Source organism: Centroberyx affinis, unplaced genomic scaffold (genome assembly GCF_046629955.1).
Source record: "Centroberyx affinis isolate AG114_WGS23_722 - 3 ecotype Tasmania unplaced genomic scaffold, CSIRO-AGI_Caff_v1 ptg002982l_1, whole genome shotgun sequence".
Taxonomy (NCBI): Eukaryota; Metazoa; Chordata; class Actinopteri; order Beryciformes; family Berycidae; genus Centroberyx; species Centroberyx affinis.
This window is the reverse complement of record NW_027281088.1, coordinates 103,774-122,065: the sequence shown is the minus strand read 5'-3', so window position 1 is coordinate 122,065 and position 18,292 is coordinate 103,774. Positions and strand designations below refer to the sequence as shown.

The following is an 18,292-nucleotide window of genomic DNA, read 5'->3' as shown; positions in this document are numbered from 1 at the left end:
GAGGAGAGTGGGTTTGTACAGTGCGCTGCAGCACAGCACGGGGCCCAGGATGTTAGGCTGTCCCCACGTCCCTGGCCAGCAGGCTAGCTAGAGAGCCAGGCATTATCGCCCCGTCTCCATAGCACCGAGGCGGAGGAGAAAAAAAAATAGCAGCAAATTTCATTCTTCAGAAATTTAATTATATCAAGATTAACAAGGGAGGTAATTAATTTCTTTAAGATGGGTATCTTTTAAGTGCCTGGGGCTCAACTTTGTTGTCAAAACTGTATATTTAACCATTATTTCAGGGCAAAGTTTTAAAGGCAGAAACGAGGGGGATCACTACTTTGCCATGAATATGGATATATAGAAGTTTCTTATCTAAATGATTATTTTACAGTATTAACGCAAATGCACACATTTATAAATGTACACATATACTGTAAATGGAAAATATATTTATGAAGGAGAATATCAGCTACATTTAAAAGGTTTTGCTGTATTTATAATAACAAGGCATGATGCAATAATGTGATGGATTTCTTCAGTTTGGACAGATCTCTTGCATTCCTTTGGCTTGGCCAAGCAAAGACACTTCATCATATAGGCTAAGCTAATGGCTGTCTGTTGTGGAAAGGCCTACCAGGCTTTGTAGTGGAAGCGGCGGACCATAGTGTGGACCACAAGGCCGTCCAGAACTTCACACTGCCTAAGAAATGACTGAGACATTAACCCAGGTCTTCTACAGCACAAACACAAACATGACAAGCCGGAGGAGGCCTTCTTTGAGGGCAGACGCTGGTGTGGTGCTCTTAGACGCGGGTCATATCAAATATTTAAAGAATTCTCCATAAGCACAGGTTTCTTAAACTATGGGATGAGACCCAAAATGGTCCCAGACCTGTTTCTGGAAGGTCTACACATGACCCAGAGGGGTTGATACGCTTGTGGTCAAGGGTAAGAGGCTAGAGTTCTCATTTGGCTATCCGTCTGAAAAGACGAACCTCTGTCATAAGCTTCTACAATAAAACTCTTTAGTGAAAATTGTCTATTTTAACAATACAAATGGCTCCTAGCTCTCCATTTTAGGCTGAGATATACGTAGGTACTGTATTCATGCTGAGGGCTGGTTGAGGTTTATTTTAATGATGCGGATCGCTTTGCTTGTCTGGACAGAGCACCATCACAGGTTCACTAGCTAAAGACTATACATACGTTGCTGGCTCACAGACATAATCAAACTTTTACAGTTCAATGATAATATGGGAAAAGAGCTGGTGTAGTTTTTTTTTTTTTTTTTTCGTTTAGTCTTGCCTCTGATATTGTTCCAGCCTAAAGGCACAGGATTCCTCTCCCCTCTATCACAGTGAGTTTTTTTTTATAGTGGTCTTATTTCTTAGAAACCTTGGGAAGTGTGACTCACTAGAAACTTTAACCTGGTTGACCTATGTGGTGGCGAGTGGACTGCACATGTGTGAGTGTGTGAGAGAGGGAGACAGAGAGAGCGAGAGAGAGGGAGAGAGAACAACGATGAGATAAAGAGAGAAAGAGATCAAGAAAGACAGAAAAAGAGAAAGGCAGAGAGAGAGAGAAATAGAGAGAGCAGGTCGACAAGGTTGTAAAGGAGTATAAGAGTCATGCCGGGGTCCCAGAGCAATGAGCCTCATGCAGAAGCCACAGGAGATGAGCTTGGGCCCTACGGCCACACACTATCACAAACTACACCAGCCAATTACCTCAATTTAGAATGACGGCCTACAGAAGAACTTACATAACTACCGCCATCAGCAAGGAGCGAGGCTATACCTACATGCACTAGTAGTTTCTGAGAGAGTTTTTCATTTTATCTGTTTTCTCTACTTGTGTCTGTATCACTACCTTGTTGTAACATAATAAGACTACGATAAAGCGCTAAACAATAAAAGTTCAATGATTTCCAAAGTGGTTATCAGGTCAAAACCAATGACTAAACAACACCAAATACCTCAAGAGAAAGATAAATGTGTTTGGTGCTGATGCCACATAATCAGGATTGAAATGAAAAAAATACAGCCAACACTCACTTAGTAGGTTAATGCAGCAGCCTTGCAGTTGTTATTGTAATGGTTCTTGTTGTTTTAATGGTTCTATTTTCTTTATGTTCAAACAAATGGGTCGATGCAGCACCTATGCAGCACTGGGTCAGGCTAAAGAACAATCTGAACATCACGTGAAAATAACAGGAATTGTCATTTTATACTGAAATATGGCAGTAAATCAGAAATATTCTAATCACATGTCTCTAGCACCTGTCTTGTAGTTGCCAACTTTTCATTGGAAAAAGTTGTTTTTTGTGCAACATAATTTGTATGTTTAAATTAAATAATTTGACCTTATTTGCAGTTTGAGTTTTGATATTCTGATTTTATAAATTTACTGCTTCTTTACCAAACTGATATATCAAGTGAAGTTTGCTCTGCTGGTTGATCTCATTATGGCTATTCTATCAAGTCATACTGATAAAAGTAATTGCAAAACATTTGTTAACAATTTTAACATTTAATTAATTTGTATTGCTTTAGAGGTTGTTTGTGTAGTTTGATAATTTAAATTATTGGATTTGTTACACAGGAAATGGAAAACCCAGGGGGGAAGGCTGGATATAAAAAATACACAGATAACAGTAACCCAGCAAAAGGATAAAAAGCAACTCTGCTGGGTCTTTTTGGTATAACAAGTAACCCATCATGTTGGCCTTTTTGGCTACAACAGGTAACCCAATATCTTGGGGTCATTCAAGCCCTGTCTATCCTGGGCATGTGCTACTTTGAAACTTCAGTGAAAAGAACGCACACCCAGCGAGGTGCAGACATTTTCTTTACATGTGCTATTTTGACCCAGCATGTTTTTGGTGTTTACCATGAAAGGACAAAATGCTTCTTGACTTCTCTTGGAAAGCTTGTTTGATAGAACAAAGCCCCCGGTGTTAATATTCAATGACCCATAATCTAATTAATCAGAGTTAATGTTATGTCCACAATACGCATGTGTCCACAATAAGCATGCAGTTGCACATCTTATCTCAAACACCATGATTCACAAGTATTTAACCCTTTACTGATCTTAGAGGCCTCCTCAGCCCATTTCCATGAATGCACAGATTAAAGCCAGTGATGCTGAGTTGTGTTGACAGTTACCATATATTCAAAACCTAACAGACTATGCATGGCTGCTATCTCTTCAGCTCTCTTTGTTCAATATATATTCCATTCATGTGCAAAGAGCAAGATACAAACATGTCAGAAAAGAATAGGAAAGTAATTTATTCCTTTCACGCCTCGATTGCCTTGTGTACAGTGGAGTATCATTTGTCCAAGTCACACACATATGATCTGACTGGTTAACTGGACAGAAATAGTGGAACAAACAGGCTATTCAGAGATTCCCTTGTAGACACAAACTGAAATCTATCTAAATCTATCTAAATCTGTCTAAATTTTGGGTCTATTCCACCATGTCCTTGAAGATTTTGACTTGAATGGAAAATAAACTGTGTGGAACTTTCTGAATCCACTATAACTCAAAATACAGTACACTTTAGTGTACTATAATAATGTACAAATAAAGGACTTTCACGGCCTCACAAGACATGTAAACCCCATGTTTGTTACCCACAATTGTTACAGTTAAGTCATAATACTTTCAATTCAAAGTATTTCAGGTCAAAGCATTTTTAAATGTGATATTTTGTTCACTCCTTGGACTGGTATTTTAATGTACTTCATACAACCAAAAATGGTCCAAAGATCTCCATTATTCATGGGCTTAGATGTTCTATATACTCATCTGTATGTATAAGAGGTAGATAGAAGTAGATAGAAATATAGTATTTCTGATAATTGAAGAGAAAATAAATGCAGTTTAATGTTCATGCTAATGTTATGGCTGCATTTTAAATGTTTTAACCCACAGTCCATGGTGTAATAACCATTGCTCAGGACCAGCCATCATGCTCTGCACTGTGCAGGGGAAGGGAAAGTTGGCAAAGTGCACTGTGTTACAGCTCTAAGAACGGATGGCATTGGGCCAAGGAGCCCCTGTAACCATTCGGAAGACTCGACTCTGTCTCCTTTGTGTCCTCGCTGGAAATACAAAATTGCCTTGAGACATAAAGTCAAACTAATATTACAATCTTCTTGACATTACGCAACCAATAGCAGCCTCTCGGTGCCCTCTTTAATCATATTTATGTAGTATGTAGAGAGGGAGAACCCACACAGGAATCCTCATGCTTCATTACAGCCTGATATAAGTCATGTATAAGTCATTGGGCTCCAATTCAGATCCTAACCCGCATTACTTTAGTTGTGAGACAAAAAAACCCCCCCCAAAAACAAAAAACAGCTAATCAGGGGTCAATGCCGATTCACCCACCAGATCAAACAGAAGCCTCCATATGGTTAAGAGCAAAAGTGGAGCTCCCCAGAGCAGCATGTTAAAGATAGCTAAACAGAAGGGTGAGTCGGTGGCCTTTGCCACTGCGAAAATGCCCACTGAACGGGTCTGGACAAGGAAAGGTGGAAGGAGAGAGGAGAGAGGAGAGAGGAGAGAGGAGAGAGGAGAGAGGAGGAGGAGGAGGAGGAGGGAGGGAGGGTGTGGTGGGAGGACGGGGAGTGAGTAGTTTGCACAATACCGCCCCCTCTACTACCAGGGAGCAGGCCTGCCTTTTTAACCAAATAGTATTCCCAATGGACTCATGTTCTGGGCAGTGAGGGGAGAAAGGAGGAAGGAGAGGAGAGAGAGAGGGGGAGGAGGAGGAGGAGCAAGTGGTTTGTACCATACTGTCCCCTCTACTAGCACGCAGTTGGCCCGTCTCCTTAACCAAACAGCCTGGTCGGTCCTAGTCCTCCGAGTCCCTGCGCCCCCCTCCGGCTCCGGAACCCTTGTGCTCTGAGAGTTTCCTGTTTGTCTGGTTGAAGACCTGGCCGTTTTACTCCCAGGCAGCGCAGTACGAGGGACGCAGGAGGAGGAGGAGTAGGAGAAGAAGAAAAGCACACCAGAGGAGGACAGAGGGGAGGTTGGCGGGGAGAAGGCAAAGGGAGAGACACTGAACACTCCCGAGTTGGGATTGATTTACTTCATTAACCGAGATTACAAGTTTAACTTACAAACCAGAGGTCAAAATTTCTCATTAACAAGGGGACCGTGGAGAACCTCGGGGCTTGGAGACCACTCTTATTACTGACTACACATTTCAATCTGTCTTTGATGTTCCATGTCTGCCTTTCTACCCCCTCTTCCCCCCTCCTATTTTTTTGGCAGCGAGGTTGATTTTAATTGTAGCTATAGAACAGAGCATAGTTTGCCTGTAAGCCAGCCTCCACATCTGTAGTGAGTGCAGCTTTAGTGATATTGGGTGCAGTCCATAGCTTGGGGCTAATTTTAATGGTTCCCCCCCCCTTTCATTGGAGCCTCAGATTGTTTTCCACGTGATTCCTGTTAATTTAGCTGGAGGAAAGGGCATCAGTTTTCCTTGTGCTTTTCCCCCTCTCTCCCCATGCCTCTCACTCTATTGCCTCACTCCTTCTTTCTGATCTACAGCCTCAAAGTAAGAAGGTGAAATGAATTCAAATGGAAAAATAGACTGTGCTCACTATTAAATCGCTCGCCTACCTTTTTCCCTACCATTGCGCCTGGTCGAGACAGATAGGAGAAAGGCAGTGTGGCTGTACAAACCGGGGCAATTTAGCTGCTATTGTTGCTTTTACGTCAACAAACAAGGCTCTTCCTTTGATGTGATAAATGGCCTAAGTGCCTGGATGATAACTCTGAGCTCGTAAATGTGTCAAGGATGTTTCAGAGCTCTGAGCATGTTTAACACTGCAGGACGCTCCATCACTGTGCGCCGAGGCACATTTTACATCGCAGAACCTTTAACGCTAACCTTAAATGTCCTGAAGAGTTTCTATCTGTCTCTCTCAACCTAGCAACACAGAAACCATGCGATTTGCCCTTAAAATAGATGCACCACTTGAAAAGGGAGGGGATCATAACACACAAAAATCAATGAGGGGAAATGAAACAGTAAAGTGTTCAGATAATGTTAAATACGTGACAGGACAGAGTATAGAGGGTGTGATAATATGATCATTGTGAATAAAGCTGCATTTGACCGTGTGACTTGCTCACTCAGGCCGGGGTTAGCCTACTGACTGCCCCCCCAATTCAATAACATACAACATACAGTATACAAATGGTAACCATACTGCAGTTAAGCGCAGAACTGAAGAAAATTGCCTGCCATGAGCTGGGATTTGAACCCACGCGTGATTGAACATGGTATATAGTATGCATTAACCATGTGATGTATTGTTCCAGTGTAGCTTTGGCATTGTAGCTTGTAGCATTGGCGTAGTTGGTAAGAGTGCAAAATACATCAAAAGTATGAAGTACAAAGAGAAATGAGCCTCCAGTAGTGAAGAATGTCTAAAAATTTTGTCAACATTTCCCAGAGAGGTATAGGCATTTTTGTTGCCTAACACAAACAACATAGTTAGAGATTTGCTATATCACTCCACAATAAATCTCCTGTAGCCACACCTCCATTTTGAAAAAAATTATGGACGTATCATTCAAGTCAGATTTTGCTAGGGCAGAGCATGGCACTGGTGCTCACTTGTTTACTGTTATAGGAACAACAAGGAAGTAGCTACAGTTAGCTAGCTAGCAAAAAAAAAAACTGGCAAGGCACAACAACAATAGGTGACAAATGGCTCAATTGCCAGTAAATACACCATCAAACATTTAGATGTTTGTTGTGTTTGCAGCAAAGCGTACGCTGCAAAAAAAAAAAAAGCAAGTATAATCTTTTGCAAGGTAAAACGGCTAATGTATGGCCAGATTTCACCAAGGCCTCAGAAGAAATAGCACCCATCACATTAAGCAATAGGTTTCCAAGAGCAGTGTGTGTACCAAATTGTCTAGTAATAAAATATAATTGAAGTGCAAGTGAGATGGAGAGGATTAAAGCCTTTATTTGTAAAAATACAAATATAAGGTAGCATTTTAGCTAAGGAAACTTACCCAGACAGAAAACAGTTGCTATTTCCGGGGGCCTGTACGAGAATGCTGTTTCAAACTCAGAGCCAATCAATATGTTGTCTTTGGCTGAACAAGGTCTCGTTAACCCACATTTTCTGACCAGAATTTCTCCAGAACTTGTTACTGTTAAATTGAGCATTACAGCATTAGCGACCAAATCCTTGCACCTGCTTCCAGACAATGTACAAGCTGTAATCTGGAGGGCAGAGGTCATTTGGGTCTTGGTCACATTCCCCTCCACCTTCAGCTGCCCTTCCTCATCGCACTTCATCCCCCCACCGTCCTTCTCAAGGAAGCCCAGCCCTTGGCTTTTGTACTGCACTTCAAAAGCCCATGTGTGCTGATTGCAGGGCTATGTTTGGGGGCTGTGGAATGGGGGGTGGAGAGTGGGTTGGAAGGGGGGTTAGCAGTATGTGCCTGTGCGGCCCCTGCCTGCGCTGTGACCCACCACTGGGGCCACAGCAGGCCCTCCTCCAGCAAGCCAGCCAGCAGCTCCAGCCATTGGCTCCTTGGAACTAATCCGCCCTGCGGAGCCCTGTAAGGCCCCCTTTGTTCCCTCCTGCAGACCAGATCAGGCTGGAGACAGACACTCCAGTCTTGACTGGCTATCAGTTTCACAGCCTGTGGCGATCCACGTCCAGGCGCAGGCCCAAGCTCGGCCAAGCCACCATCAAATTAAAGGCGGTGGTTGTTGGGGGGGGCTGTAACAAAATTGTGTCACCTGAATTCCGTCACGGTCCGAACATGGTGGAAAGGTGGTCTGAAGAGGAAGGGGAGGTACAGGAAGGAGGGAATATCGGAGGGGAGGATTTCAACAGGAGCTCTGCTGCTCGGCTAACAGAGCAGGATCTCAACAAGGCCATTATCTGGCTCCTAATTTGAGCTCTGGCGCAGCACTGAAGGGCTGCCTTTGTCTGGTATTAATGCGGAAAGCTCAGGATGCGATGTCAGAGGGAAATAATCAGCGTGGGCCCTTCATAACGTTGGCTGCCTGTGCTCCTGGCCAGGGCCCCCCGGCTCATTTCTGTGGAGATGAAATCTATGACAAGCCCCTCAGTGAAGCTAAGAGCAGGCAACAGTCCAGTAACACCCACAGGCCTCCAGGCATCCTGTGACCCCCTTAGAAAAGTCACATTCACTTTGCTCTGGAGAAGGGAAAGAGAACGCCGCCGGCGCTTCCAGCCCATGTGAAATGAAGAAATGTGAGGAGGTGAAAACGAAGTGAAAATAAGTTAAGATTCCTCCTCCGCCCCCTCCGCAATCACTCTAGAGGAGGGGCGCGCTGTGACTTCACTTCATTATGCCCCTCTAATTAAATGTGAACAGGACATTAAAAAAAAGAAAAAGAAGAAGAAGAATAAGAAGAAGATGAAAAAAAACAACAACTCTGGAATAATGTATATTCATGTTTATGTTGTGTAACTGCATTTGGGAAAGCAGTTTGGGAGCCGTTTTTTTTTTTTTTTTTTTTACTGCAGCAGAGGGTCGGGGGCTAATACCCATCAGGGTAAAACATTCTGAAAGAGGTTGGCACTGCACTCAAGGACCAGAAGTAATGCTTTTATTTTGTTATTTATGCTTTTTTACTGGGTGCATTACTATGCTCCTCTGCAGCAGATTGCTGCTAAGCGAAGGATGTGAAGATGCAACCCAATAAGCAGGTTATTAAAATGACCAATTGACATTCAAAATTCAGGCTTTTTTTAGATTCATCATATTTACAGATGAATGTGTGGAATTTAAATCATTCAAGATTTTTCCCCTGCCTAAAGGAAAATGTGACTGGTTACAGCAACTGTGCATGACTTCATGTATGACCCTGTGCTAGAGAAATAAGATACTCAAGTAGTCAGAACCTCAAACAGGAGGCGGTTCTTTTATAATACCATAATTCAGCTTAATTAAGAACAGACTAGGCCAGTCACATGGGAGTAAGTCACCATGCTCCATGCTCCCTGTCAGTGTGCATATTGGTTCATGCACAGATATTTCCCACCATATTCCTCATGTTAGCAAACTGAGGTTTTGGAGTGTGGGTTATTAGATAAATTCCTAAACTTGGATAATGCATAACAGGTTAACCATGCAGAGGATGTGTGGTATTAAGCACACAATGGCTCTGGAAACCAAAGCCCCTGGGGGAAGGGACACCAACAAAGCACCCTGCCCACAAAACAAACTCGCTCCCTGGCGCCTTCAGAAAGGTATTGGCTCATGACTCTAATCGGAGATTTCAGATTTGTTCATCTTCATCCACTTTGTAGATGAATAAGCATGAGAACAATGGTTCAGAGGGCTGCACACTGTGTCCCCAACCCACCACTGCTGCTTACAGCCCTCTCACTAAACAACCTCAGAGCAAAACACACACACACACACACAACCAGCAAAATTCTATGGAAATAAGGATACCATACTGAAATTTAATTCTCAATGAATTAGTGATCTATGGCCATACCTGGATATGGGGCCAAATGATGGACAGCATTAGCATTAGCAGGTGAGATCGGTAATTTGAATTTGCCCATGCACATTGGTAATTTCAGTCAGTAATCTGGGCGGTAAAATAATTTACTGGGGGACTGTGGTAATCCATGGACTGGCCCATGCAAATGTGCTAAACAACGTCACCCAGTGCAGCAAAACTCTCTTCAAGTGGCTCCATATCTTTATAACGCCAGACATAGCAACTGTGTTCTTTGTGTGCTTACATACAATTTGTCTTTTTCCCCTGCTGAATCCCATTAGTTTTGCTGCTGCAAAGATCTAATGTTCCCACAGGGATCATCTAATCTAATGTAAAGAGTGATGCTGCTCTACCAATGCTGCTCTACTGGTTATATGGCCCCTGTAATCAAGATGCCAGGTGCACAAGTTGGTGATTGCATGAAACACCAGATCTCAATCTAGACTAAATTAAAATTACCCCAGGACATCAGAGTTAAATCAAAATACAGTAGGTGATTTCAGATGGAATTTTTACCGGAATAGCCAGAGAAAATCCCGTTTTTCGTTCCCGAAAAATAAAATTCCTGTGGTCCAGAGGTAAAAATTACGAATCACCAGACCTCCCCTGGTAATACTAATGCCATCTGGAGACGGCTATTGACAGCAACTAACCAATTATGTTTTATTTATTTATCCTTGTTTTGCATCCTTTCACAACTGCAAATAACTCTCATCATGCAAATATTTTCTCATTGTCATTTTATTTTACCATACTTTACCACCCTGGGGGCCTACTCTCATTTTTTCTTTTTTTTTAGATTACTTTTTCGGCATTTTATTGGATAGAGTGAAGTAGAGAGACAGGAAAGATTGGGGGAGAGAGGGGGATGGCATATGACAAAGGTCCTGGGCCGGATTCAAACCCAGGACCATTGTGTTTACATGGTAAGTGTCTTAGACCACTGAGACACCGGGGGCCAGTTGCATAAAGATAGACCTAGTCTTAGACTTAAATGTGACCTTTAGTCAAACTTGCAATAAACACTTATATTTACCTGTTCCTACTACTTCTTGGTTGTTGTAGATCTCTAATGAGTTGTTTCTGTCTCTAAAGACTCTCTCTCTTCTTCAGGTTCTTTCCAAAAACCAAAGATTTACCATCTTTTATTAAATAACTTCAGTGTTTAAACTTCCCACTCTGACTTAGGCCGACTGCCATAACAACAAAATCCTTAACTCAAGATTAGCCAGGGGCGAAGGTGGCTAATTTTCCTACCTCAAAATAAGTCAGTCGGAATATTTACATAACAGACATTCTTAATTAGCCTAGTCCAACCTGAGAATCTAAGACCAGTCTAAGGCTTAGACTAGTCTTATACTATCTTTATGCAACTGGCCCCCGACGCCCCTACTCTCATTTTTTAAATGAATTCTCTGATTTAATCTCAGATCTAGCGACCCATGGCACTGCTGTCTTTGATTTAGTAGTCTCTTCCTACATACCAGTCTTATCTGACCATTACCTCATTCAATTTCAAGTCAAACTGACCTGTCCATGATACCTAAAGCAGTTGTTTTATCAGTGCTACCACTGTTGTGAAAACTGCCATATATTCTTGCTCCTTTTTCTATTCATATTTAGAAAGAATGCATTGCTTCTTCCACAACAATATGACTTCAGAGTATTGCAATGTGAGCATTGGTGGCTCAGTTTTGGACCCATTGCTATTCTCTATTTACATACTACCACTCTATGAAATCAACCATAAATTTGGCACTAATTTTCATTGCTTCGCTGACAACACTCAACTCTTACATACCTGTTACACCGAATGACTGCTCCCAATTCCTAAATTTATAGAGGTACAATTATCCAAAGTCAAATGATGGATGTCAGTAAACTTCCTGCTCCTCAATGCTGACAAAACAGAGTTCTTATTGGACCAGCTAGACACGAGTATCCATTTGAGCATCCTACTCTAAATTTTGATAATAGTGTGATTTCCATGTGATTTCCCAAAGCCCTTTTTTTTTGTCAAACCACAAATAATAACATCCATTGCCAGTGTTTTCCACAAGTCTATTGGATAGCCAGCCAAAGAGGAAACCAGCTAGGGGGGTCAGGGTCAGGCTCTTCTCGCATTCCAACACCCTGATTCCATTCAAAATATACAGTAATTGAGTATTGACTGTGTTTACCTTAAAAATTGTATGGTTTACTTTCCAATTCATGAGTTATGATATTGAGCATTGGTATATAAGAATTAACAGCAATAGGTACTAGGTAGATAAATACAACAGGCAGTAAACAAACCTAAACGATGCTAATTTACCACTGTACTTGAACATATAACAACAAAACAAAAAGTAGATTTTCTGTGTGTTAGGCAGACATCACACCTTAACTGGGATTTAATTTCAATCTACCACTGCCTGTCACAGGTTACAGATTATTTGTCCTAGGAGGAAAGTTCATCATTCTACTCATGTTCACCTCACAGAGTATTGGCCAGTATTACACATCTCACAACTACAACATGTCAAGTTTCTGTCAACCACAAACGTTACAAACACGTGAGTGAAGAGTGAAGACTGTGTGAAGTTTCAAGCATTCTGTAAGATTTTAAGTTTCACTTTTGTTTTCATAATGAGAAGCTCTGTCAGCTTGGAAGAGATACAACAGCAGCAGAGCTCCTACCTTCTGCACTGGCACAGCACTAAAACCAACTGGAAATAGATCTGTCTGATATACAATTGCAAGTCTCTTAACATCAGTGAGTTTCACGAGAATACCCTTCATTAAAAACAAAAATTTCTGGTAAAAGGTAGCTGGCTGGAAAGGAATAATGGCTATCTGCCCGCCAGCTGTTTGTGGAAAACACTGCATTACCTGCAGTTACGCATCGTCCATTTCCCATTTCAGTGTCTTGCAGATATTCAGTGACTTTTTTGCATACTGTCCTGATACCGATGACGCTCCATCTTTCAACTTGGGAGAAGGACCCATACCCACAATCAAGTTTGTCTTGACCATGAAAACTACCAGACCACAGTAAATATTTGTGAAAAAAAAATTCATCTGGGAATATATTTTGTAGAAGGTTCAATATGTAGGTTGTCATTAGGTTTGTTGGCATATAGCATAGTCAACAAAGGAGCCAGAGAGCAGAGATCACAGTCAAATAAACTCATCAGTAATTGGACAGTAGAACTGTACAGAACCTGCAAGTGAATACTCTGCATACAGCGTCACAATGACAGATAAATTATATAGATGCTACCTCTCTGTAGCATGCTTTAGAGGTATTGGGAAAATGTTTTGTCAATTTTTAATTTCAAAGATTTCCAAAGTAACTGATAGAACTAATGTTGTCAAGGACAGACAGGAAGTCATTACGAGGAACTGGAGATGGGGAAAAAAAATTCAATAATACATCTGCTATCTTTTCAACTGAGGCTAGTTCTTACCTCGGTCCCTGATGGCGTGGCTCCCGGTGAATCCATCTTGCGTTTCTTTCGGGGTCCGATGGCGGCTAGCGCCGTAAGGTTGGCGTCTCGCTGCCTCATCTGGGCCAGTTCTTGCTGTTGCATCTAATCAAGAGAGAACGCAACAGATTAGCAAACAACCTCATCCTTTGCACTGTATGTGAGGTCCTTTTTGTAAATTGTATGTACTTTGAAAATAAAGTGATTCTCATTCTGATATTTTACAACCTTGTGGTTCACAGGGCTTTAATGTAATATGCCAATAATACAATTGTGTAATATGCCCTATATCTAGTGGCATGAACTAACTGTTGGACAAACTATGAGTAATATGAGTAATATGAGTATGGTAATTATACCAAGAAAACAGCACTTAAAAATGGACATATTGATTTATTAATTCTAAATCGGTGAAACACTCAAGTAGTAGTCAAAAGAGATATAAAAAAGAGATGCCCATAGAGGTTAAGAATCCTGCTTCTCAGAAACCACATGTACTCTTGCTGGCCAAAGATTGAATCACAGAACCATGGTAACGCAAACAACCCAAAGTTACTGTAGCGCACACCATTGCAAACACGTGCTCAGTTTGGACAATAGAAACATAAGTTTCACTTTCAGACTGGCTGCATAGGAAACAGTTATCATCTGGCTGACAGCTGGCTCTTATGGAAAACACTGTTTGTTGTCAGAGTAAGCCACCAGAAGGGGATATTGACTTTAGACTTGACTTAAAAAGCTTTGAGGTAAATAAAATCAAGTTGGTGTTCAATTGGCTAGATCAGAACAGACAACAGGAGAGGAGTGAGTTACTGTCGCAGACAGTTATTCGTAGCCGCGCCAGTGCACCCAAATTTTCAGGTTGCACAATTTCAATTTTTGGCACAATTGCAACCAAAATTGTTGCACATTAGAGCCCTGCAAGACCCAGTGAGAAAAGATAGAGCTTTTTTTTTAAAACAAGACAGGAGCATGATCAGGTGCCATTAGAGCAGGAAGTAGAATACAGGAGAGGAAAAAGATATTTCTCTCCATCTTTCTATCTGTCCATCCCTGCAGTGTATGAGCCTCCCTGAGCAGAACAAAATGGAAGCCTGTTGTCAGCCATTAGCCGAGCTCTTGACAGAGTGGGGGGGTTAGTGCCTGGTCACATGGTCCCGTTGTGATTTTTGCAGTTTGTGATGTGTAAGGGGGAAGTGGTGGTGAGGCGCTGCCCAAGGTAATGTCATGTCTGGCCGCGGGGCTGAGGGGGAACCCAGCGTCGCTGGGAGCTGCCCTTTCTATTGGGTGGACGTGTGAGGGCCTGGGGACATGGCACAGAGGGTGTCAGCACTCCCTCCAACATGCACACACGCACACATACACACACATATAGACGCATACACACATATGCACACACAAACATCCACACACACATCCACACACACACACACACACACACGTGCCTATCAATCTCGACCACAGCATAGGGAATGCCTACCCACCAGCTTGCCTGCCTGCCTGCCTGCTGGGGGAGAGAGGCCCGGGTCGAAGCGAAAAGGGACAATCAATGTGCGCTTTCATGTCTTTCATGTTCTTTTATGTTATCTCTCAGCATGTGTTCGCTGGGCGCTTGTGTTTGTGTGAGGCATGTGTGTCGTCTGATCGGGGGAAAATTTCATGTTGCTTTCAGATGGCGCTCTATAAAAGGTTGCTTTGGTGTACAAAGTCTGATCTAAAATGTGCATGCAGTTGCCTCTGATTTTTTCCAAAAACCCCGCTGGCGAAGCATGCCCTTTAGGGTGTTGCCACTTCACATTTAGCACGGCAAAACCGTTGAAAGATTCAAACACACTGACAACACAAACTAGGGGAAATAATAGCAGTAACAACCAGCTGGACATCTAAGCCACATTTACCCAGCCTTGTTTTAAAATGGGATATGTGCTGTGGTCCTGAAGAGGGAGACAGTTCAAACAAATGCTAATTCATAGCAATGATATGGAAGAGGTTCATGAAGTGATTTCAGGGAGTGTTGAGAAAGGAAGTTAAGGTGCTAAGCACTATGCAAATAGAGACAGAGGGGAAGATGGGGTCAGAGATCGGGGACTGTAGCTGGATGTAGCTAGCAGGAAGAGGTGATCATTGCCCTGGTCCACATAGCAAATGTAACATTAATGTTATCAATGCTAACCTTGTTAGGTTTTGCCACAAACCAACACACAAAGCTCTGCAGGCCTGACCTTAAAGAATCCCGCTGCAAAGTGAGCTGGGAGACAGCGATAGAGAGAGAGAGAGGGGGGGGGGGGGGGGGGAGAGAGAGAGAGAGAGAGAGAGAGAGAGAGAGAGAGGCAAACAGAAAGAGAGAGGGAGGGATAGAGACAGAGATAGAGGCAAATAGAGAGAGAGGGAGGGAGAGAGAGATAGGTCCGCTATCTCACTGATGGCACCAGGATGCCGGCATCTCTGCCTGGCAGTTGGCACCAGGCATGGGCTCCCAGCGCCCGCAGCAACTGCCTGCATTTTCAGATTTATGACTGTATGATAAATGCAGACTTCATTTTACCATCTGCAACCCTCCAGTCTGCGTTTCCCGTCACTGAAGAGGCCGCCGTGATGCTGGGAGACCGATTTCTGATTTCAATCTGGTGCCAGTCTGCTAAGTCTACCTTCCTTTGATGACTGCCAACCAGTGCAGCCCAGAGATGGGCCAGGCTTAAATTGATTTTTTTTTCCTAGGAATTTTAGAGCATTTCAATCACCATATTACACAAACTACTAGATAATGGGTCTCTTTGCACATCCATCTGAGACACACATAAATGTATGAATTACACCAGAGGGGTCAGAGTACAGAGGCAGCATCCCTGAAGCAGGTTCAGGCTCCTTCTCAAGGAAACACATTAGGGGATCAAATCTGTGAACTTATAATAAAGAGACGTGTCTCTATCCTCCTGACCAGCCTGTCGACAAGGCTGAACCATAGGTAAAAGCATCACCAAAAATTGCAAAGGTCACTGAAGTCTGGAGATTCATCCCAGACCAGAAAAATAACCAGCTGGTAACATCCATACATTTGCCAGGTCCGATCAATGTCAGCGCATAAATATCTGGTGTTCCCAAGTCGCTTAAATACCAGTGCTTCCAGTCTGCCTGTATGCCCTTTTGAAGCAGGGAATTGGGACTTGTAAAGTCAAATTATTAGCAAAGGTCAGCAGAGGTAGAACATTTCCAAGAGCCCCAATAGAATCTCTGATCAATGAATGGCTACATCTAGTGTGTTGGAAAGAGTTTCTAGTGTTGATACAAACGCAGCATTTTAAACAGCTAAACAGAACACAGCCAGAAGATTATGTTACGTTAAGGTGGGGAAATGTGAAATGTACCCATTCACTGGTAAATGGGTACATTTACCACAGAGTTGGTAAATGTACATTATTAACAGGTTATTGGCCTCATGGAGTTATGTTATGCTAGATTCTTTAAAATCACATTTAAAAAAATGAATTGAGAGGCATGTTTTGCGCATCCACATCGTTTTACACATGGGTGGAAATGAGCTGTGTAGGCTAGTGCATCCACTAACCATTGGATTAAAATATGAAATCAATCAGGGATCAATTTCTTGGCCAAAACACATCTACATTGAATACATAGGCTAAAAACACAGAAGCATCTTATCTGTCTACCAAAAGTAAAGAGGCACACATGCCAATGCATACCAGTTTGGCAAAAACATCATTGGCATCAGATGTGCTGCATCCTCACTCCATCATGCGGGTCAACCAGGAGGGCATGAATGAAAACTAACCAAACACTGAGGCAGGGTTTGTCTTCGCCAATTTTCTCATGTTGTAGTGTGAATACTACTGACGCCAATCCATACGCACAACAAAATATAGTGACAGGACTGTGAGAGTCTCACTTTACTGTGACTAGAATTTTCCACTCACATTAACTGGGAAATGTGCACATTTACATGATTTACCTTGGGAAATATGCACGTTTACAAATAAATGTATACATTTACATTTACTGTAACAATTATATAGATAAAACTAACAGCTGCAAATATAACAGGCTCGTGCTGTCATGAAACCAAAATGTTGATTTCAGCACTGCTCAAGAATTAGGAATCAGTTTTGATTCTGAATTGATACCATGGCGTGAAAAAAAAGCTTGAAACTGAAACTAATAACCTAAAAGTAGCAGGAAATATTACATTATTTATTAAATATATTTTCCCGCCTGCTCTTGTACGCTAGCAGCAAAATAACAATTTTTTTAGAATGATTGAATAGGATTATGGGAACATTACAGGAACATTACAGGAAACATGACAAAATGTGTGTTCACACTTTTTAGGTGCTCAGGGGGTTTGCATGATTGGAATGAGTAAAACTACGCTGACTTTTTAAAATATATAATTAATGCGTTGATTTAGCCACTAAAGTTAGAAATCACCAAGCTACTTCCTGGTATGTGGATATACAGCGCACCAGCCTCCAGTCGGTTGATGCTTGTTTGACTCCTACCGTACTGCCTGGTGTACGAGCGCACACAGGATTTCCCTTATGCAGGACTGTGCGCCGCGTAAACAGTGCAAGCCATAATTCCCCTCAGCACTGGGCATGGCAAAAGGTGTTACACACGAGGCTCGCATTGAGATCTAAATTCTACAGTAGGTAGTCTGGATGCAATAAAGCCACAATGTACAAACATGCAATGTAAAGTGATGGAAAGGGAGAGTGGGAAAAAGTAATGCAGACACACAAAAATAAATACAGCCACGGGAGACACATAACAGCCATTTTCTGGCCAAGTGTGGACACACAGCAATGTGATCTCATTAAATCATTCAAATCATCAAAGAGCAGAGATAAGCACAAAAAGACAGGGTGACAAGGTGGGTTGGCAGTTAGAGAGACTATCCCATTACAGAGAGACCACAGGTTTGATCCCTACAACAGTAAAATAACCCCCACATGTCTTGTCCAAGTGTCCTTGAGCAAGACACTCAATCTCTACCTGCTTGCTCATTTTAAGTTGCTCTGGCTGAGAGTGTCAGCTAAATACTAAACTAACAAGAGCATGTGTGCAATTGAAAATAGTCTGATCCATTTGGATGCCTCACTATTGGTTATTTAGTCAACTGTTTCCCTATTCTTGAATTATTTACAACAGTCTAACTTCAAGCATTGTACTCTATATACATCAGTGAAAATGCCCTTCATGTGTCAAGACACATAAAAAAAACACAGGGCTTTTTCTCAACACAGACGAAAGAACAGTATGTTCCCTCATGATGCAAAAATGTCCG

The 18,292-nt window shown here is 42.2% G+C and overlaps 1 protein-coding gene across 1 annotated transcript in view; it reads right to left on the bottom strand.

Moving 5' to 3' along the window:
• The window catches only part of LOC139658921 (transcription initiation factor TFIID subunit 4-like), a 104,719-nt gene that overhangs the window by 18,262 nt on the left and 68,165 nt on the right, over positions 1-18,292 (bottom strand). The window contains exon 14 of the mRNA XM_071537104.1: positions 12,976-13,098. Within this exon, the coding sequence (XP_071393205.1) occupies positions 12,976-13,098 (123 nt within the window). The remainder of the gene's footprint in view (positions 1-12,975; positions 13,099-18,292) is intronic.